This window comes from Pongo pygmaeus, chromosome 6, assembly GCF_028885625.2.
Source record: "Pongo pygmaeus isolate AG05252 chromosome 6, NHGRI_mPonPyg2-v2.0_pri, whole genome shotgun sequence".
Taxonomy (NCBI): Eukaryota; Metazoa; Chordata; class Mammalia; order Primates; family Hominidae; genus Pongo; species Pongo pygmaeus.
In genome coordinates, this window is record NC_072379.2 from 57,600,155 (window position 1) to 57,623,005 (window position 22,851).

Below are 22,851 nucleotides of genomic sequence, written 5' to 3' on the forward strand. Positions count from 1 at the left end.
TGTTCTGCTGTTTTCTGTTCCTTCACCACTCCCTTCGTGACCACTACTTCCCTTCCCAACCACTACTTCCCTTCCCACTCCCTGCCACCTGCACCTTCTGATTTACTCTAGTTGAAAGCCCTGGGGGAAGGAACAAACTCTGCAGCCTGACTGCTCTGTTTAATCCCAGCTCTCCTCTACTAGCTGGCAAGTCACTTAACCTCTCTGTGCTTCAGCTTTCTTATCTGTAAAGTGGGAATGAGAATTGTACTTCCCACATCATGTAAAGTGCTGGTATTGTGGCCTTGTAAATGTCAGCTCCTAGTAGCATTCTTTACTCCTGGGCATCCTTGGCTGTCTAAGCATCCCCAATTACTCCTTCCCTGTGCCTGTCTCAATGGTGCCATAAGAAAGCCAGGACCCCTGGCCTCCACAACTGCCCCATTGTCCTATTTGGCTTCCCCTGAGTAGCCATGAGGTCACCCCCAGTCTCCCCACTGTCCACCACTGTCCACCTCTCCCCACTGTCCACAGCTGCCCACACTCCCATATGCCTCAGCCCACTCCTCTTAGTAGATGTGACAGGCTTTTTGCCTTCATGAAAATAAGAGCGTGAAGGACACAGGCCTCCTCGGGGCGAGGCCGAGAGCTGCTTCACCACATTGTTACTCTTGCACCCCACTGTTTCGGGTCAGGTTACTTTATTCTGCTCCTTTCCATGTGGCCCAAGGTGATCACCTTGGTTTATGCAAGGTGTGATGATAGGAGATTTTCTTTTCTTCATTTTAAAAGAACTTTAAAAAAACCTTATTACAGTTTATAAAATATATTTGGGCACCCCTCCCCAAAGGCTTAAAACTTTCACGTATCCTTGGCTAAATTGTGAACGTGGACTATGTGGGATTGGCCAGAGGCAGGCTGGAATTTGCTGAAGGAACTACTTTTATACCAGTTCCCTTTTAGCTTATCTAATCACCCCATTTCATCCAGACTGAGATAGATGGCTCACATTTTTGTTGTTATTGTTGTTGTTGTTTTCTGTAATCCTTGGGTAAATGTTTTTTTTCCCCCACTAGGAAGAGAATTGAGTTTGGTCAGTCCTTTCCTAGGACTGAACATGAGGAGTTATGCCGGCTTCCTCACCGTGAATAAGACTTACAACAGCAACCTCTTCTTCTGGTTCTTCCCGGCTCAGGTAGGTGCCCAACAGAAAGAACGCCAGCGTTCAAGAGCTGGCTTGCCGTTTGAGGGTAGAAATGTTAGCCTACCGATCTACAGGTCTTTAAAAAAAAATCTCATAGATTTTTTCTAAAAATAAGATTTTTTTTTTCTTCTAAAAATAAGCAAATCTGCGTGGTGTTCCTATTTATGGGCAGGAAACAAATGTTTTTGGCGGGAGTGGGAAGTATCCAACTTCTAAATTTCTTGCAGCCTTATTTGGAGTGTTAAGACTACCACCTTCTTCTGCTACAGTCTTCTTCCTATCATTTTGTTGTATTTTTGTTCTAAAAATACTTAGGGCAGGGATGGGTCGGGGGAGCCCAAGGAGGATAAGAAGCAGGGAGATTCCTGAAGTGAACAGGTAATGCGTGGCTAAGTATGTTTATATCTAGTCAGCCATGGCCTTGTATAGCTGCCCTGTCTGTGGACCCCTTCATGCATGCAGTACCCACTTATTGAGCATATTCTGTACTGCGGGGGCCACAGAGGAGACAGAACTGAACTCAGACTCTATGGATCTTTAGAAGAAGATTGGGAGGATTGCCGATCTAGGAAGGCTTCTGGCAGGAAAGGCCATCGCTTTCCCAAATCTCTATATACAGAGGTACGTATGTTTTTCTACTTCACCAATCCTATGTAGTTCACCTCTAGATTATGCCATTCTTCTGTATGAACAAGACACTTTTAGCTTGGGGGTGCTGTTGCGGGTATTGCTAGAAGCGCTGAGATGCAAATCTTATTCCACTGCAGAGTAATTTTCTATTTTCATCCTCCAAATTGGATTTGTTTTACAGGCTAGAGAAAGCAAAGAAAAAGCTATCTCTATGGAGGGTGTTATTTATATTTTCATGTGATTTGCATATAGCTGGGTTGCATCTGTAGTAACTGAGTACATTGCTTAGTCCAGGGTAGTTTTCAAGTTACGTTGTTTCTCCTGGTACTATTGAGTTATATTTTCTTGAATTTTCTTTCCTGCTTTCTCCACTACATGGCCTCTGACATAATTCACCCCAAAGCAGCCTGTGGTGTGAGGTGTGGTCAGGTTGGGGCATGTAAGAAATGGTGAAGAATTCCAGATCCTTTGTCGTTGGGCTCACAGTAGCCGTCAGCGTGTCGTCTTCTCTGGAAGGCTTTCTTGGCCCCTAGAGAGGGCTTCTTATTTCTTCGTCAGTGTTCCTGTTGAGTGAGGCAAGTGAGATGCCTAGAGCGTGCAATGTAAGGAGACAGTCACCCTGAGGGTCATACAAGTGCAAGGTCAGCACTGGAGCATGAGCACCCTCCAGTCTCTTGCTGGTGCCTCCCATAGGTAAAGCCCAACTGGGAGCCAGGTGGAGTCGGGTGGTCTAGCCCATAGGGGTCTGCCTAACAGGGCACAGAGTGGGATGGAGGAGAGTGATAATGGGCCTTCCCAGTCTCTTAAACTTTATGCCTTTCAGAAATATTCTGTATGTGTGCATTTTTTATATCGTATCTATTGATGTCATTGAATGCAGTCATTTATCTGCAGTAACCTCTTTATATTAGTTTTCTCTTGCTGCTATAACAAATTGTCACAAACTTAGTGTCTTAAAAGAATGCACATTTTATTTCACAGTTCTGCAGATCAGAAGTCTGACACGGGTCTCCCTGGGCTGAAATCAAGGACCAGTAGGGTTGTGGTACTTCTGGAGGCTCTAAGGGAGAATCTCTTTTCTTGCCTCTTGCAGTGTCTAGAGGCTGCTCGCGTTCCTTGGCTCATGGTCCCTTCCTCCAGCTTCAAAGCCTGCAAAGGCAGCCTGAGTCCTTCTCACATCACATAATCTCCATGGTCATGTTTCCTTCTCTGACTCTTGTCTTCTACCTCTGTCTTCTAAAAGGACTCTTATGATGATATTTGGGCCACCTGGATAATCCAGGCTAATCTCCCTATTTTAAGGCCAGTTGATTAGCAACTTTAATTCCATCTGCAACCTGAATTCTCATTTGCCCTCTAACCTAACATATTCTAGGAATTAAGACACAAACATCTTTAGGGAGTTATTATTCTGCACAAAATGGATACTTGAACATTTGCCTAGATTATTGAGTCTCAATATGTTTTCTCTCAGGGATTCTCACATGTTATTGCATACAAGAATTCTCTGACTTCCCCCAGAGATTCTGACTTGTAAATTGGCAGAGGCCAGCAGGTTGCAGAATTACCAAGTGAACCATTCTCTGTGAAACCACTCCAGCCTGTGGGCCACTACCCTCTGCCTGAAGCTCCTGGTTGAAAAGTGACCAACACGCCTTTTACCAGAAAGAAATGCCTAGAGCAGCCAAACCCAGACAGAGGTGATATGTTTCCCATGTTGAGGGTTGAAATGAGGGGAGTGAAGAGACCAGTGCAGCCTGTGGAGGTCGGCTTCCCTAATCCAGCTTGCGGATTCTCTAAGAACTGTTAGGACTGCTTCCCCATCTTCTTTCCACTCTAGTCCTTCTCCCCTACTCTAGCTGGAGAACCCCAATTCCTTACTTTCCCTTCTGCTTTGTTACTTGTTTTTGACACCAGTCAGTTCCTCATTACCCTCTGAATGTTGAGTCTTCTTTGGTAATGATCCAGATGATTTGTAAAAACAGGAACTAAGGGTGAGAGAAGAGATCAGATGGAAACAAAGCAAAAACCCAGTTTTTTTCTTTCTCAGGTTGCCTCTATGTCTAGAATGTAGGTGGTGCTTTGGCACTGTAAACCTGTTCAGGGAAAGGAATTTAGTTTGCATGCTCTACTGGTTGCCAGACTGAAGTCTGAAAACCCCCTTCATTAAACAATGACTGGACTGTTGGTTTTTGCTTTTTCCCCTTAATTAAATGAAAACCTAGCTGTGCATCCCCTGACCAGGTTATATTCTTTTGAGTCCAGTACTGTAGCCATAAACACAACCTAAGATGATCCCAGGAGACACAACGGGAAAGAATGTCTTTTAAGTACATGGTGTTCTAGTGAAAGTGATAGATGAAGCTTCGGGAGGAGAGGGGCAGAGATGAAAAAACGGTACCCACAGATGGGTACCACCATGTAGCAGCCAAAATAGATTGTTCCAAGAACCTCTTACCAGGAAGCCCACATGCAGAGCCAGATATCTGATGCTTCTGGCTATAAATTATGGAGTCACACCAGTTTGGGTGGAGGAGAAAAAGCAGGTGTGACAAGAAGAAGCAGTGGTCACTGAGACGCATTTGGCAGAGATATTAGTTCATTGTCTGTCATAGGGAAGCAGCTGATATTGTCACCAGGAGAGAAATGACCCCTTTAAAAAACCGAAGGTAGAGAAAATAAGAGATCCAGGAAGGATGCCACACTTGTCGTATCCTCTGAGTAATTTTTGGGGGGATGCTGTTTCTCAAATTAGTTTTGTTTTCCTGTTATTGCTGCCCTGTTATTATATACAAATCAGTGCAGAATAAATTCCAGAACTTGAAATTGATGTGCAGTGGGAATACAACCTGCAAGAGAAGGAGTAGGCATTTTGCATGGGATAAAAAATATAAGGAAACTAGCAGAAATGTAGCAGTTATAGCTGCTGGTAATTGAACACTGACTATGTGCTAGGCACTGTGCATTTTCTTATCTAATCCTTACCTGAACCCCATGATGAAGGAATTGTTATTGTCATTTTATAGATGAAGAGATTAAATAATCAGCCCCAATATACTCAACTAGAAATTGGCAGAACTGGAATATAAAGTTAGGCCTCTGATGTGGAAATCCTTGATCTTGGCCGTCATGTATTAGATCCAGAGAAAACGAGTCATGGAAGGCACTTGAGTATAGTGGCCAAAAGTACAGTCTCTTTGGTAAGTCAGGCTTGGATAGAAATCTTGGCTTCACTACTTATGCTAAAGGTGACCTTGGGGAATTTCTTAGTGTCTCTGAGCACTGGTTTCCTCATTTTAAAGTGGGGATCAAAATACCTACTTGGCAATGGTTTTGAGACAGAAGAGATAATAGAGGAAAGCATTAGAGTGGCACCTAAAACATAGTAACTATAGTTGCTATTGTCATTATTTCATTATGATTACAATTATTATGGTTATTATTACTTTTAAAATTATTAACACAAATAATGTCAAGAACTAAACCAGTCACAATTTGAGAGGTTAAAGATGACAGCAAATAGAGGGAAATTGTAAATTAGAAGGACCTGAACCCCAGCCATCAAGGTAGATTAATTGCTACCAGGTCAGGAAATTACTAAGTGAAATTGGGATTTTTCGCACTGAAGAAGATAAGAAAGACATAGAGATTATTACTCTTTAAAGTCAGCATCCTTCTCATTGGAAAAAAAAATAGCTAGTATTGGACTTTATCTTATAGATGTAGGAACATAGATAATTCATTGGACACATTTAGCCAAAACCTGCAGATCAGTTACCTCAAATGCCATGGAGCCAAAACCTGGGGCATTTAGAGTCAGGCCTAGGCCCCTTTACAGAGGACCCCACCTTGATCCTCAGGCCAACAGGAAAGGCCCAGATTCCTGGATTTGAGAATCTAGTGTCTGTGAAAGATCAGGATTACATTGCTGAGACCCGTGAGGTGCTGGGGCAACCTACGAGAAGGGCTCCCTCTCAGGATCCTGCAGGCTGGGCCCTGCTGAATCAGATACTAGGATGATCAGATAGCACAGTCAGCAGTCAATTGGAGAGAAAATGAACCGCTCTAATGCTCCTGGTCCAGAACAAAAGGCGTTCTCTCTGGCAGTAGAAGAGCATGTCCCAGAGGTGCCTGGAAGCCAACAGAACAGCCCATCCTGGGGGTGAAGGCGTGGAATCAGGCCCCACCATACTTCAGCATGGTGCCATGTACACTCCCTCATCTGCACATCTGAACTTCTCCAATAACACAGGTAATGTGGAAGAGGACAAGAATTCCCAAATGTGCTACTGGCTCATCAGAAATACCTGGGGAGCTTTGGAAATATGATAGATCTCCCAGCTCATTGTTTAGCTGCACCCAGCAGAGATTCTGATTCTGCAGATCTGGAGAGGGCCCAGGGATCAGTGTTTGTAATGTGCTCCACAGTGGTCCCAGTGCAGCGAGTCAATGGGCTGGAATTTGGGAAAAGAGAACTAGAGGTTTGGATACAGGGATTCTAATTCCAAGTCTGCGATTCCCGGCTGTGTAACTTGGGAGATGGCATTCGTATTCTCTGGGCATCAGTTCTCTCATATAGAAATAAAGATGTTAAACCTAGTGGATTGCTAAGGCTTCATCCCAGCGTTACATTCTGCGGTTCTGTAGTTAAGTATAAAAACATCCAGTAACTCCAAATCAGGATGTGGATTGAATGAAGGAGCCCTTGAACGTGTGGCCCGTGTGGTAGCCAGCCCTCAGGCTAGTTCCAAGTGCTTCTTCATCTTTTGATGTATGTGCCCTTGGGCAGTCCCCTCCCATACTGAATCAAGGCTGGCTTTGTGACCAACATGCTAGCAGAAAGGATGATGTTTGACTTCCACGGCTACGTTATAAAGGGCAATATTACTTGTGCCTTGGTCTCTTGAATCTTTCATTCTGAGGAAAGGATGCCATGTTGGGAGGACACTCAAACAGCCCCATGGCTGAGCCTCTGTGGAGAGGAAGTGAGGCCTCCACCCTCCAGTGGGTACCAACCTTGGAAGAGGTTCATCTAGTACCAGTCAAACCTTCTGATGACTGCAGCTCTGGCTGATTCCTTGACCACAGTTTCATGAGAGACCCTGAGCCAGAACTGCCCAGCCAGACACCCTCAAATTTCTGACCCGCAGGAGTCCCGAGAGATCAAATATTATTATTGTTGTCTTAAGCCATTCAGTTTTGGAGAGATGTTGTGCAGCATTAGATAACTAACATAGCTTCTTGTCTTGTACTTTTAGGCTGTGGCTGTGATATCTTGTGACAACTAGCATATACTCCCTACCTGGGGGAAGGATGAGGACATAAGGAGTGGGGATTACTATGCCAGCTACTTTTAATTTTTGTTTTTTTGCCTCTTAGCTCCAATTCTACCCTCTTCCCTGTTCTGCCATAGTAGAGCTCTCAGCATTTCTCCTTTGCAGCAAGCACAATATTAAGCTTTGTCAGTAGAGGGTGCTGGAGAGACATTGCAGGAGGAATTTGGCTTCTCTTTCTGTTCTATGTCCTGCCTTTCGCTTTTTCTTGGCCCCACTGCCTAGTCTGTCAGCAGTGTGTTGAGGTGGGGGGTGGGGACATCCAGTGGCACTCTGCCTTAGCTATGCACCCAGACCACCAAGACTCTGAGCAAGATGATATCCCTGGCTCTGTCCAGGTGATCACCTGGCTGTGGCCCTCCCAGTATGAGCACCATATACCCTAGGCCTTGCTGGTGAGCAGGCTCCCGACAACCCTGCTCTCTCTGCAGCCCTCTCACTAGCCTTGGCCATTTGCACCCCGGAGGGTTGTTCCCTCGTCCCTCCCAATGTGGACACCGTGCGCTCGAGGCTGTGTGCAACCTTTCAGGCAAGCAGGCTCCCAGCCTCCTGAGTCTCTCTGTGTCCACCTGCCAGCCACAGCCCACCTGTTCCTACCTACCCAAGGATGGTTGGCCAGCTTTGGACGAGGGTACTCAGTGAACCTCTCAGCTACTCAGAGGGCTGCAACCATACCTTCTCCAACGAGGTCTGGACAGCAGCCTTGGGAAGGGTCCCCTCCCTACCTTATGGGCTTGTCCATCTGTGAGCACTCCCCCTAGCCCAGGGCATTCTTTGGAGTTCTCTTTGCATATGTATGTTTAGTCCCCTGTAATAACGAATACTTCTAGATATTAACATTTCTTTGTTCCTTAGTGGACATAGGAAGCCTACCTAGCGTGCTGGTCTTTGGCCAACTCTGAGGATGTGGCTGTGGGAGAGCAGGCCCCTCTGGTGTTTCATCTTCACTTTTGCCTAAGGGTGTCTGTGATACCCATGGCTGGCTGGGGCCAGAGTAAACACTGGAACTTGTAACAGAATTAAAGGTGAATGTTTCCAGGTAAAAAAAAAATTAAAAAAAAAAATTTAAATGACTCTGTGGTTTCTGACTTCTGATTGGGCCTTAACTGCTGCAGGTACCATTCTAAATCTTTCTCCAGCCCTGAGACACCAAGGGCTGGACATGTGGTCTGGCCTAAGGAACGAGTAATAGAAAAGCCTCGGGAGGAAGGGCAGCCAGTCTTTCTGTCTCAGCCCTATTCTGTCTGAGACCACAGGAATCCCTCATCTGTGCTTCATTCTTCTCCCTTGGCAGATCAACATGCTTTGCTTCTCCAGGCACTCAGCCAAGTACGGCCAACCTTTCATTTCCAAGTTTACCTGTCCTTGCATCATGTAGCCAACGGAGATTAACTAGTACCCATGGCTGCCACAGTCTGGATCACATCTTCTTCCTTGGTCCAGTCAGCTAAGACTGAAGGTGCTGGGTATTAGCCATGATATAAACATGGCTAGCAGGCTAGCCATGGATGAATGGAGACTCATTTCTTAGAGAAGGGGACATGGACCGGACAGATTTATTAAAATATGTCTCAAAATATATCTAACACAGGTGGATACAAATCCACCAGCAATGCAACAAAGATTTGGAGATCACAGATAATTGTCTTCTTCAAACTGACTCTATTTATCTTCTCTTTGCTACGTACTTAATGGCATCAGAGATATAGAAGAATACAGGGTACCAGAGACAAAATAAAAAGAAAGTAGCTAAAGGTGATGTTATAGAGCACCACCCATAGGTATATTTGAACACTCTGCAGAAACTTTTGCATGCCTGATTTCCTTTGTGGAAATGAAATAACATAGAGAGAAAGTAACTAACTTTTGCATCAAGAAGGGAAAGGAAGGTGTCTTCTCCACACCTCCCTGCATCCGCCCGCTTCCGTATTCCTTATAAAGTATAACTTTCTGGCAGGAGGCACAAACAGAACAGCCATAACTATCTCATGAAGGAATGAGCCAGGCAGAAAGGTTAGGAAGGAGAAAGTTAGGATTCTAATGGGGTGTAAGCTGGTACAAATCAATGAGACAAGCCAAAACTTGATGAGAGTCGGGAGCTTGGGAATGATGCAAGGAGGCCTCAAAACAAAAAAAGATTTTGAGGCTGGGTGCAGTGGCTCACGCCTATAATCCCAGTACGTTGGGACGCCAAAGCAGGTGGATCACTTGAGGTCAGAAGTTCGAGACCAGCCTGGCCAACATGGTGAAACCCCCTCTCTAATTAAAATACAAAAATTAGCCGGGGGCTGTGGCGGGTGCCTGTAATCTCAGCCACTCCAGAGGCTGAGGCAGGAGAATCGCTTGCACCGGGAAGGTAGAGGTTGCAGTGAGCCAAGTCATGCCGTTGCACTCCAGCCTGGGTAACAAGAGTGAGACTCCATCTCAAAAACAAAAAACAAAAAAGATTTTGAAAAAATTAATTTTCTGTATGATGGTGCCATGGGAGCAATCATAGTAAAGGAAGATTTAGTGAGTAGTCAACACCAACCACTTGAAATAAAATTTCTTTGAAAAGCATGAATGTCTTTGGCAACTTGTGTGTATGTGTTGAGTGTGTGTGTGTAGAATTAAAATGTTATGTACCTATTTAACAATTCTAGTCACAAAATTAATTGCTTTAAATAAAAAGCTCTGCCTTGATTAATACCATTAGTGTAGCAGCTAAAGTATTAGCTGAACTGGGATCTGTATGGCAAAATGGGAGTCCATTTAAACATACTTGTGGGAATTTAAAGACATTTACTTGGGGTACTAATGACTTCAATTAAGGTAGAACACATTACTTAAACCAAGCAAATGATCAGCCTCTGCATATAGAAGTGTGAAGAGGGCCTTAATTAATTTACTAATTGCACTTCTCATCTTAAGCAGTGCCATTGATTTGGATCTGTTAGTGGTTTAGTTGCTATTTTCTCTAACCAAGCGTGGCATTCCTTATTGGAGATAGAAAGAAAGGGGTGGCTAGGGGTATGTAACAGTCCTGAAGATTGGCAGATGCCTGTCTACTTTTAGTGACTTTCTGGTCCAAAATGTTGCCCTAACACTTGTTGAGATACCTAAAGTTTCCTAGGGTCACTCCAATAAAGTCCTCTTATAAAATACAATCATGAGGCTGGGTGTGGTGGCTCATGCCTGTAATCCCAGCACTTTGGGAGGCTGAGGCAGGCAGATCATGAGGTCAAGAGTTTGAGACCAGCCTGACCAACATGGTGAAACCCTGTCTCTACTAAAAATACAAAAAAAAATAGCTGGGCATGGTGTTGCGTACCTCTAATCCCAGCTACTCAGGGGGCTGAGGCAGGATAATCACTTGAACCTGGGAGGTGGAGGTTGCAGTGAGCCAAGATTACGCTATTGCACTCCAGCATGGGCGATAGAGCAAGACTGCGTCTCAAAAAAAAAAAAAAAATACAATTATGTTTCTTAAAAGTACTGAAATTGGCAAGTTTTTAGCACCCCCCTATGCAATATATTAACTTACTGTTTCAGTGATGTGCATATGGTCTGAGCAGAAGGTTATCTCTATTCTCTCTCTTTCTCTCTGATGCAAAGGAGGGCCTGGGGGATAAGGGCTGATGGAGGATGAGGGTGGAAAGGAAGACTCAGGGCAAAGGTGATGCTGTCCAGGGAGGGTATATCAATCTGGGGAACAATAGGGCAGACAGGATTTAGTACTAGTTTTGTTTCAATGAGTTTCACTTTCTTTGAATGACATTCCTTTAAGACATGGAGTAGATTTTTCACCATCATTGTGAATAAGCATTGAAATTTGCTAATGTGAGAAATTGTGAAATTCCCTTTTGTAGAGATTCTGGCAGAATAGATAACTTCTCTCCTTCTGGGCCATTCCTTCTGGAAGAAACCCTGAGGTAAGAGTGTCCAAGTTCATGGATTGGTCACCAGGGGTCGCCAGAAGAATCGAAAGGACTTCTGAGGCAAAGCCATAGTTGCTTCTTGTTCTCCAATAAAGGGCCCAGGTTTGTGGGACCCACGGGCCGACCCTCTTCTGTTGCTAGGGAGACTTCTCACTTATTTAGGATTCCTTTGTTCTTTCTTTAATATTTAGAACTTTTTTGTTCCTTCCCTTTTAATCATCAGTTCTTGCTGCAGGACTCTGACCTACAAGTCATTAGTAGAGGTTTTATTTTCTTCTTAAATATGTAGTATGAAGGGATTACTCATATTTTAGATCTCAGCTCAAATGTTACCCCACCATCAGAGGCCTTCTTTAAGTACTTAATCTAGTGTCTCTCCATTCCTCTTTCATATCACTCATTTATTTAGTTACTTGTTTATTGTCTTCCCACACCATCAGAAAAATCATCAGAGCTGACACTTAAATAGATGTGCCAGGCACTGTTCTCAGTGCTGTGCATATATCAACTCTAAAACTGCTGAAAACCTTAGGAGATAGACATTAATAGTATCCATATTTTCAATCAGAGGATGCTGAAACACAGAGGAGTTAAGTAACTTGCCCAAGGTCATAGAGCTATAAAATAGCATAGCTGGAATTCAAACCTTGGCATTCTGGCTCCAGAATCCATGCTCGTAACTATAAAGTATTCTGCCTGCTCATGGGTAGGAGTTGGTCTGCATCCACAGCCTTAGACAATCCCTGTGAGTAGTTGGCGTTGTATGTTAAATGAATTAATACATTGTGGTAAATTCATAGAGTGCATACTGTTCAGCAAAATAATGGTATGTATTGATATAAAGAGATCTTCACAACATATTGTTAAGTGAATACAGCATATATAGAGTATAGCCTGATTCTATTTTTGGAAAAAATCATGTGTATGTATATTGCATATATAATAACTACAGGATGTGTCTATATGTGTATGTGTATGTGCAGAGGAGGACCATAAAGAAAAATCTGGAAGGGTAAACATAAGTATCTCCATGATCATCTCTAGGAAGTAGAATTTGTCGGGGAAGAGGGGCTTTTAAAAATACCTTCGTTTTAAAAAAAAAAAAAAACCTTTAGTTAAGAATAAGTACCATTTTTATAATAGAAAAAGTTTTAAGAAAAATTTTAAAGCTTTTTTTTTGTTTGTTTTGTTTTGTTTTGTTTTGAGACGGAGTCTCGCTCTGTTGCCCAGGCTGGAGGGCAGTGGCATGATTTCGGCTCACTGCAAGCTCCGCCTCCTGTGTTCACGCCATTCTTCTGCCTCAGCCTCCCGAGTAACTGGGACTACAGGTGCTCGCCACCATGCTCAGCTAATTTTTTGTATTTTTAGTAGAGACGGGGTTTCACCATGTTAGCACGGATGGTTTCGATCTCCTGACCTTGTGATCACCCGCCTCGGCCTCCCAAAGTGCTGGGATTACAGGCATGAGCCACCGCGCCCAGCCACATTTTAAAGCTTTTGAAAAAAATAAATGCATTAATTGTCTTGCTTCATACACTCTTGAATTATAACTTCAATATGATAAATGTTTTTAAATTCCTGAATTTTGTAATGCTGTAGATGAATTAAAGTGGTCATTTCTTCATTCGGTCTTAAGTATTGCAATGTGGTTTTGTTCAGGAAGTCTTTTATTCTTTCCAAAGTTGAGAGTAGGCGAAAGGCTGCATTCTCACAATTGACAGCTGAATATATCACCCTAAGGACTGTCACGTAATAACCTCATGCCATTACTATGCACATAATTAATACTGCGTATCATGACATTTGATGCCATATTACATTACAAAAGTCTGCATGCTGTGACACAACTGATTCTTGGGCTTTCGGCATTGAACACATACACCTTTATTTTCCAGATCTGACTTTTACATTTTATTACAGATAAGGGTGACATTAGTTCACAGGTTGGTTGGCCCATCTAAGTAGAAAGATGTATGTGTGGGCTTTTCTTTAAAAACAGGCTTCTTCCAGGATTGTTGAGCCTCATTCACCTCCTCCAGGAAAGTAAATCAGGAGCAAGGTCAGCTGAGGCTGGAGGTGTGTACACAGATCTTGTTATTTAAGCATTCCAAGAACGCAGTGTCCTGTGCTTCAGAGTTGCATAATAAAGATGTTTGGCATTGAGGTGTTTGACTTGACTTTATAGTGTGGGCTCTCAGGGTCAGGCTATTTTTCTGAGTCCAGAGGTCCGGTTCATTGTGCCAGGTCACAGGAAGGGACATGGAAGGCCAAGGGAGGATAGGGTGGAGGATGGGGGAGGACAGGCTGGAGACCAGAGGCGTGAGATATTTAGAGGGCAAACTCTCCATCCACCTTCAGACCCTCAGCCCCGCCTACACATTAGAACCACCTGGGAGCTTTTGAGAAAGACTGATGAGGCCTCCTCCCCACAGAGCGATGGAATTGGAATCTCTGGGATTTGGGCCTAGGCAGTAGTATAAAAATACTACTCTCCAAAAGAGAAAAGCTCTCCAAAATATTTTAATGAGCACATTGCAGCTTCTAGGAGTTCACATGTAGTTTAGGAAGGAAGTGGGGCTGGATATCCACTGGAATCAGTTGGACTCACAGCATCTCACATTCCCTGGGAGGCTGGGAAGAGCAGGGACTACCTTCCACCCAGATCCCATTGTTTTTCCACCTCTCATATGTGTAATTTGCTCCTACTACTGAGTGAATACAAGTGGAAGGCAGTACTGGTGAGTGGATCTGAGAGGAGATAAAAATCACTTATTTAAAGAAAACACAATTAGCTCCACAGGCAGGTTGGGGCAGAGTTGGTTATTTTTATTCAGCACATTAGAGTTTACAACATCATTTCATGTACAGTTGCTCCTCAGAGCCTTCAAGCAATACTGTGAGGCAGGCATTATGGTCATTGGACAGATGAGGAAACTGAGGGCCAGGATGGCACAGCTGCTATGTGGCCAACTGGAACCGCAGCCTGTCTGGCTCCCAATTCCAGGGCTCACTCTGCTTCCAAGCAGCAGCTTAAAAAGGCTGTCATTGATTTTCATTTTTTCTGCTTTGACTTATTATTATTATTATTTGAGACAGAATCTTGTTCTGTTGCCCAGGCTGAAGTGGTATGATCTCGGCTCACTACAACCTCTGCCGCCCAGGTTCAGGTGATTCTCCTGCCTCAGCCTCTCTAGTAGCTAGGATTATAGGCACCTGCCACCATGCCCAGCTAATTTTTGTATTTTTAGTAAAGGTGCGGTTTCACCATATTGGCCAGGCTGGTCTCGAACTCCTGACCTCAGGTGATCTGCCTGCCTCAGCCTCCCAAAGTGCTGGGATTATAGGCATGAGCCACCATGCCCAGCCTCTGCTTTGACTTATAAAACAAAACCCTCATTCTGTTGACTTGTTCATAGATACTTGAATGCTTGAGGCAGGGGGAATAACTAGTGAAACTGATCAGAGAAGTTGTGGGCTACAGGAGCGAGAAAAAAAACCCCACACAGCCCACTTTCCTATTCTGTCATTTACAGATAGATTGTGTTCAAGCCATCTACAAATTCCTCGTGATTATCTATTATAGCAATAGCTAATATTTGGAGAACACATACTATAAAGCCAAGGTTTATGAAAAGGAATTCATTTAATCCTCCCAGCAAGCATTCAGTGTAGCTACTATTATTGATCTTTTTTTAGTTTTTATTTTATTTATTATTATTATTATTTTTTTGAGACGGAGTTTCGCTCTTGTTGCCCAGGCTGGAGTGCAATGGTGCAATCTTGGCTCACCGCAATGTCCGCTTCCCGGGTTCAAGCGATTCTCCTGCCTTAGCCTCCCAAGTAGCTGGTATTACAGACGTGTGCCACCAGGCCCAGCTAATCTTTTTGTATTTGTAGTAGAGACGGGGTTTCTCCATGTTGGTCAGGCTGGTCTCGAACTCTTGACCTCTGGTGATCCGCCCGCCTCGGCCTCCCAAAGTGCTGGGATTACAGGCATGAGCCACCGTGCCTGGCCTATTGATCCCATTTTTATAGGTGGGGAAACTGAGATCCAGATTGCTTAGGCAACTTGCCCAAAGTTACACACTGGCGGGTAGTAAAGCCTAGATTTGAATCCAAACAGTTTGGGGCAAGAGCTTCCACGCTTATTTGTTATATAATACTGCGCTGACCCCTGGAGCTTCAGGCCTGCTCATCAGAGGCCCCAGTCAGACTCTGGGCTTCTACCATTTCTACCTGTTTCGTTAGTCATAATAATCATTTATATTTATTGTGCTTTTATCATACATTAGACATTGTTCCAAGGGCTTTAATTATGTTGCTTAATTTGTTAATGCTCAAGAATGAGCCCGAGAGGTGGCGCCTCATAGGAAGGGTGTGCCCCAGCTCATGGCCATTCTTACCAGCACCTATCTTGTAGCAGGTCCCCCTGGGCCCCTTTCCAAAGCCTTGAAGGACTCTGTCAGGCTCTTGGTGACTGGGAAAGTTCCTCTATGCCCTCTGTGGCCATGGTTAGAACTCTGCTCAGCTTTTCCTGCAGGTCTTGGCAGTGGCATCCCACGTCACCTTCTCTTGAGTCAGTCCTGCCTTCTGCCTCAGCCTTCTCCCGCCATCCAGGTCAATGGAACGCATCCACTCAGACCTTCCAACGACACCTTGATTTGTCTGTATAGCCAGGCCAAGTCAGAGGTGGCGGGATTTTATTCTGGGCTGAAGCCAGGGGATCCTTGCTGACTAACCATCCAATGAGCCATGCCATCATGCAAGGGCCCGCTCTTAGGTCCTGCTAGAAGCCAAACAGGGGAGCCAAGTAGAGCTTTTTTCAGGTGGTTCTGGAGGATTCGCCTGGCGACTGTGCCTTCCTCCCTTTCTAGGTCTGTTCTGGTGAGAGGGTTTCCCTTGTCATTTCCCTCTTGCACAGCTCTGCTCTCTGGCTCTGCTCCTGGCTGGATCCTTCTCAGCTTTCAGGGCTTAGGGCAGCGCTCAGACCTCATTGAAGCCTTCGCTAATCACCTTCTCCTTTTCAGCCTCCAATGACTCTTAAATCACCCATATTTCCTTTTCACACTCTCCAATCATTGTCTTTATTTATTTATTTGAGACAGAGTTTTGCTCTTGTTGCCCAGGCTTGAGTACAGTGGTGCTATCTCAGCTCACTGCAACCTCTGCCTCCCTGGTTCAAGGGATTCTTCTGCCTCAGCCTCCCAAGTAGCTGGGATTACAGGCACCCGCCACCATGCCCAGCTAATTTTTTGTATTTTTAGTGGCGATGGGGTTTTGCCATGTTGGTCAGGCTAGTCTTGAACTCCCGAACTAAGGTGATCCACCCGCCTTGGCCTCCCAAAGTGCTGGGATTACAGGCATGAGTCACCGCGCCCGGCCTTGTCTTTATTTCTTACTTGCTGCCTATATTGCTCATGCAATTCTAAGTTCCAAGAGGACATGCGTTTTCTTCTTCACTCAATGTTCTGTGTACCTAGCTCCCGGCACTATGCCTGGCCTATAATGGGTGCTCAATAAATACACATTGAATGAAATAGTTGAAAAAGTCTCTGTCATTGAAGGTGATGGTATTGACACTACGGCTAGTAGCTCATTTTCAACATCACCGCCCTGCCAATACCCTTTTCTAGTTTATGTCTCCCACATCTCCTAAATAAATCTGTACCTTGTTCAGGGTTTTGTTGTTGTTATTTGCATTGGCTAAAGGCCCCTGGGGCCTGTCTGCTCCTCCTCATTTTTCCACCATGTTGAGTGAAGTTGTCCTGGTGCCTATGGACACGTTCTTTTTTTTTTTTTTTTTTTGAGACAGAGTCTCGCTCTGTCACCCAGGCTGGAGTGCAGTGGTGCAATCTTGGCTCACTGCAACCTCCGTCTCCAGGGTTTGAGCAAATCTCCTGTCTCTGCCTCCCAAGTAGCTCGGATTACAGGCGTGTGCCACCACGCCCGGCTAACTTTTTGTATTTTTAGTAGAGACAGGGTTTCACCATGTTGGCCAGGCTGGTCTGGAACTCCTGACCTCAGGTGATCCGCCCACCTCGGCCTCCCAAAGTGCTGGGATTACAGGCGTGAGCCACCACGCCCAGCTGTGAACATGTTCTTAGTGAGTAAAATCAGAAAGGCGTTTGGGCTCTCAGTGCAGAAGGGAAAGTGTCACTGAGAATGAATTCTTTGTTGTGCCTCTGTTGGGAATATGTGTGTTAAATGGAAGAGTCCCAGATTTTAGTTTAAACAGCTAAAAATATATAACCATGCCCTAGGCAGTATGCTAGATGTCTGGCAGCATGCACAAGCCAAGCATCTACATTTAAGGAGCTTTCGATCTCTTGGTGGGAAAAGACTTCACTGCATGATAAGAAGACACCAGCATACCAGGCACAGCCTCATTCAAAGAACCAAAGATAATCAGTACTTTGCTTATAGTGGAGAGTGGTTACTGAGGTCTGGGGAGATTTTGTGGGATTTAGTCATAGCCATGTAACACAGAGGGGATTTGGGTAAGTTTGCTTGTGTGTGTTCTGTAGCCTTAGTGAGTGTTCTGTGTGGTCACTGGTTTTACTGTTTCCTCTAGATACAGCCAGAAGATGCCCCAGTAGTTCTCTGGCTACAAGGTGGGCCGGGAGTTTCATCCATGTTTGGACTCTTTGTGGAACATGGGCCTTATGTTGTCACAAGTAACATGACCTGTAAGTATCCCTTGCCCTATATTTCCTATAGAATCTTTCATCTGAGCCTCGTATCTGCTCCAAAACTAATTTAGAGTAAACACTGAACCACTATGAATAGCTTAACCGTTCCAGATTATCAAAACACAACTTTCTGGCAATGTCCATCCGAGAAGGAGGTGCCTCGGGGTGAGTGTCCTGACTGGGCTGCTTTCTCCCTTGAAATTTGGGTGAAAAGTTCTAATCCGCTTTCTTGCAGTCTGCTGCTGACTCAAGCATTCTGGGTTTGCAAAACAGTTGGTATTTATTACTATTTGGGACAGCTCTTTGCAGTGGACTAATGGGTGGAATTATATTCTTAATTACTCACATGAACTGAACACTTTGTGGTTCAGTCGCACTCATGATCTGATAACTTGGAAGCAAGACGCTATTCCAGGTGGGGGCTGAGGCAGAGGAAGGATAAAGAAAGAGCAACATCTGGCTGTCACTAAGTTTACCTTCATCTCATTTTTTTTTTTTTTTAATTCTGTTTACTTCCCCTGGGTCAGAATTTGGAGTGTGAGCCAGTTTGTGACTCAGTATAAAGGCTGATGTGTCAGTTTTGTTGAAGTAGTTCTGTTCAAGAGATGGAGCATTAAGGATGATTGATTTAATTGGACATATGGATATTATTGCAGAGGTGGTTGGTGGGTGTTTTTTCATGAACCAGCTTTGTTCCAAGCTTTTGTTGGGTTTTGTTTCCAAGCTTTATCTCAGGTGTAGAAACGCTCTGGGCTGGGGGAAAGTGAAGGAGAGGAGTGGAGAGGGTAAAGGTGCAGGTGCCTGTTCCCCACCATGAGAGTGTTCAGCGCTGTTAGAGGGTACACCAACAGCTCACGAGGACCGGGGGGTGTGTTGGGCTTCTCACCACCATGAGGCCTCGGTGGAATGCTTGTCCATGACTCTATCTCACCCCTCTTCTTTGTTTTCACAGTGCGTGACAGAGACTTCCCCTGGACCACAACGCTGTCCATGCTTTACATTGACAATCCAGTAAGTCCGGGATGACCCTGTGAGCTGTCAGTGCTGGCCTCTCCTGTCTTTTATTTTTTCCTTTTTATTAAGTGCATTTAAAAAATAGATTTAGTTTTTCCTTTTCAAAATAGAATTTAATCTGTAAAATTAAAACCATTTTGAGATTTAGTTTTTCTGTTAACATGTATAATCATATCGGAGTTTGGCAATTTTCCTTGCTGCCTTCTCTCATTTCCTCATTTTTTTTTTTTTTTCTGTTGAGATGGAGTCTCACTCTGTCGCCCAGGCTGGCAGCTCACTGCAATCTCCACCTCCCTGGTTCAACCCGGTTCTCCTGCCTCAGCCTCCCAAGTAGCTGGGATTACAGGCATATGCCACCACACCTGGCTGTCTTTTGTATTTCTAGTAGAGATGGGAGCGTGGGGTGGGGGTGTTCAGCATGTTAGCCAGTCTGGTCTCAAACTCCTGACCTCAGGTGATCCACCTGCCTTGGCCTCCCAAAATGATAGGATTACAGGTGTGAGCCACCACGCCTGGCCCATTTCCTTATTTTTAATCCTATGAGATGTCCTGTTCACTGAATTAGATAACCCAGGAGGAGGAATTCATTTCTTTTCACTAACAGTTTGGGTTCTGTATATCACAGGTTATTATATAGTGCCAGAACTTCTAATCTTTCACAATCATCTAATCTTTCACATAGAGTTGTAGATATAAAAAGTCAAAATGGGTCTCCACTTATTTTTTTTAATTTTTATTTTTTTGAGATGAATCTCCCTCTGTTACCCAGACTGGAGTGCAGTTACGCCATCTCAGCTCACTGCAACCTCCACTTCCCAGGTTGAAGCAATTCTCTTGCCTCAGCCTCCTGAGTAGCTGGGATTACAGGCTTGTGCCACCATGCCTGGCTAACTTTTGTATTTTTAGTAGAGATGGGATTTCACCACGTTGGCCAGGCTGGTCTTGAACTCCTGACCTCAAGTGATCCGCCCACCTCAGTCTCCCAAAGTGCTGGGATTATAGGTGTGAGCTCCTGGCCTCCTTCACTTGTTAAGACAAGCAACGTGCTTCATCTCTGGACAAAAAGTGATACTCTCCTTGGGGAGGTCTTCTGATATTGGTTCTATTAAGGTGCAAAATAGGAGAGAAACTTAGGGTCAGCTTCTACAGATTTGGAGTATCTTTGCCCTCTTAACTAAAATCTTTAACTTTTCTCACTTTTCAGATGGTCCAAAAGAACACAAATAAAAGGGGAAAAAAATGTCAGCATGCTCGTTCCCCCACCTTGTTTTGTCAGCCTTCCATTTTCCTCATCCATAACTGTGTATTTAAGTAAAAGATGAATTAAACATCCTTGGGTGTTTGGAAAACAAAAACAAAAACACAAAAATCTTTATACTAGATAGGGAGTGCGTTCCTTATGCAAATTGTTGACATAAAAATAGTAGCTTTTTCTTTTGAATTTGCAGTTCAGTTGTCTGTGAACTTCTAGGTATAAGAAAATATTAGTTTAAAATTAGTCTTAATTATGTTAAAACTCCTTACCTACTGAAGATGAAATGGCTTAATGGCCATATTTCTCGCAAATAAAGACAAGAAGGGGGAGGAGGAGGAAGAAGAAGAAGAGGAAGACAACGTATAACTACCTTTTTCTCCAGCCTAAAGAGTTTCTTTCTTTCTTTTTTTTTTGGAGACGGAGTCTCACTTGGTCACCCAGGCTGGAATGCAGTGGCATGATCTCAGCTCACTGTAATCTCTGCCTCCCGAGCTCAGGTGATTCTTATGCCTCAGCCTCCTGAGTAGCTGGGATTACAGGCGCCCGCCATCATGCCCGGCTAATTTTCGTATTTTTAGTAGAAACGGGGTTTCGCCAGGCTGGTCTCAAACTCCTGACCTCAGGTGTTCCGCCCGCCTCGGCCTCCCAAAGTGCTGGGATTACAGAAGTGAGCCACTGTGCCAACCAAGAGTTTCTTCTTGGCAGGACAGAGCCATGCAACTCTCCAGGTTTCAGAGAGGAGACAACTTTGGATCTTTTGATACTGTAGCAGGGGATGGAAAAGATGAATCCTTCTTCCTTAAATCAACATCTGGCAGGGTCTCCAGTGAGGACCAGGACAGCTCAGCCACTGACCCCAGGGCAAAGCTCTGTGTTGCTGTTTTATTTGGGCTTTAGGGGGTGGTGAGAATAGGTGGCACCCAGCATCCTCCTGGGAGGAGGGCTAAAGGCATAGTGGGGCAATGGCAAAAATCTGAAGTCTGAGCTTGGCCTTTGGAACAAGGTCATCTTCCAGTGTGGGACCTCTCTGCAGGTCCCTAAGGCATGTGTTTCTCTGTGTTTATACCTGCATGTTTATTTCTCCTGCAGGTGGGCACAGGCTTCAGTTTTACTGATGATACCCACGGATATGCAGTCAATGAGGACGATGTAGCACAGGACTTATACAGGTAAAATGCTCCTGCTTTCTCTTGGCCTTCCTAAGACCAAACATTTTTCTATCTCAATAGGAAAATTATTCTAGTGTTGGAATTATTATTGACTGAGCCTTATAGTCCAATTCCTGAAGGTAATTTAAGGATATTTTCACATCCACACACACAGCAGAATTTTTCAATTAAAGATTATTTTTTAAACCTTTCAACCAGACATCTGAAAGGTTTCTACTTGTTTTCCAAATTTGTATTTAACTTTGCATTTGCAGGGAGACAACATCTTTTCAGATATTTGTTTGTTTCTCAGGACTCTTCTTTTTGTGGCTTTTGGATGCAATTTTTTACTTTTTGCTTCTATTTCATGACTTTTCGAGGCTGAAAACTTAGCTTGTTAGTCTCTAGTATTCTCCCTTCTTATGAAAGTTTTCTTTTCCTTAAAAAAAAAAAAAAAAAAAAAGGAAAAGTGTAAAGTTGTAAGTCTGGCCAAACAGTGTCCATATAATTTCTCCCTTTCTTTTTTCACTCATATTAATCATTGCTATTTTTAGCATTTTTAAAAAAGCAAGTGACCTTTCTTATTTGGTCAGATTTTTCCAGTCTACAAATTATTACTAGAGACCAAGTCCTAGATTCTTTCTGGTCACTAGGGCACCGCTTTATGTATTATAATAATTTACTAAAAGAACCCTAGTGGCCAGAAGGAGTTAACTAGCTCCCTACCCCACACCTCCACCAAGCACTCTGTTAATTACTACCAATCCCCAAAGCGAAAGTGCATCTAATAGGAGTCAGAGTTTGCTGATCTCTGACAAAAGCTTTCCATTTTACTTTTCTTTCTCTCTGAGGCAGATAGGTGGCCGGGGGGGAGAGAAGAAAGAACTACTTCCAAGCCCCTTTCCCAAAGATCTCTCCCTCTGCCCACCCAGAAAAGAATATGGCTGTTGTCTTCTCCAGTTTTGTTTTTCACATGTTCCATGATTCGATCACTTCTGTTCAGTTTCTAGGGGGATGCCCAGGACCCCACACTTCTGCTTCCACATACAGTGGGGTCCTAGGGACATATTTGCCAAGATGCTGGCGGGGTGTTCCCCCCAGCACCTCCTCCCCTTCCCTCCACAGACGTAACGGACGGCAGTCCTCCTCACAGGCTTCTTCAGAGCCAGGGCCAGGGCTCTCTTGGCACTGTGTGCTCTCTTTCTTCAGATTAGAAACCTACTCCCCGCCCCCACCTCCCATCCCTCTTTGGTTTAAATCCAAACAAGCTCAGTGGTTAACTAGCAAACACCCTGAGGGCAGAGGTTCTGTATTGAAGAGATGCATCGGCCCCCTCTAAGACAGAGCATCACTGCCAAGCCGTTTCTGTCTGTCCTTCCCCTCCCCCAAAGACAGTTACAGCTTCCAGTTGCCCCTCCATATGGGGATGTCGACTGCTGACATGTGGTCCATCTCCTCTTTCCTGACATGTAAAGGGAACCTATTTCAAAGCATCCATTGTTTATAGCTGTTGTAGTTCTTTTTGCTTCGGGCTCTTAGAACTGGAAAATAGCTAATCAAAGGTGGTGCAGAAAACTGATTTCAGCTGTTTCCTTTATAGTTTACACTATTCGTTTCCCTTTGTGACCACATTCTTCTCTCCAGCTCTCCAGATGGGTGTTTGGAATAAGAGGGTCGCTTCG

The 22,851-nt window shown here is 44.3% G+C and overlaps 1 protein-coding gene across 3 annotated transcripts in view; it reads left to right on the plus strand.

Moving 5' to 3' along the window:
• The window catches only part of CPVL (carboxypeptidase vitellogenic like), a 205,503-nt gene that overhangs the window by 81,282 nt on the left and 101,370 nt on the right, over positions 1–22,851 (plus strand). For all 3 annotated transcript variants that reach the window (XM_054494678.2, XM_054494677.2, XM_054494679.2), the window contains 4 exons: positions 1,056–1,174; positions 17,635–17,749; positions 18,705–18,763; positions 21,111–21,190. In XM_054494678.2, the coding sequence (XP_054350653.1) occupies positions 1,056–1,174; positions 17,635–17,749; positions 18,705–18,763; positions 21,111–21,190 (373 nt within the window). The remainder of the gene's footprint in view (positions 1–1,055; positions 1,175–17,634; positions 17,750–18,704; positions 18,764–21,110; positions 21,191–22,851) is intronic.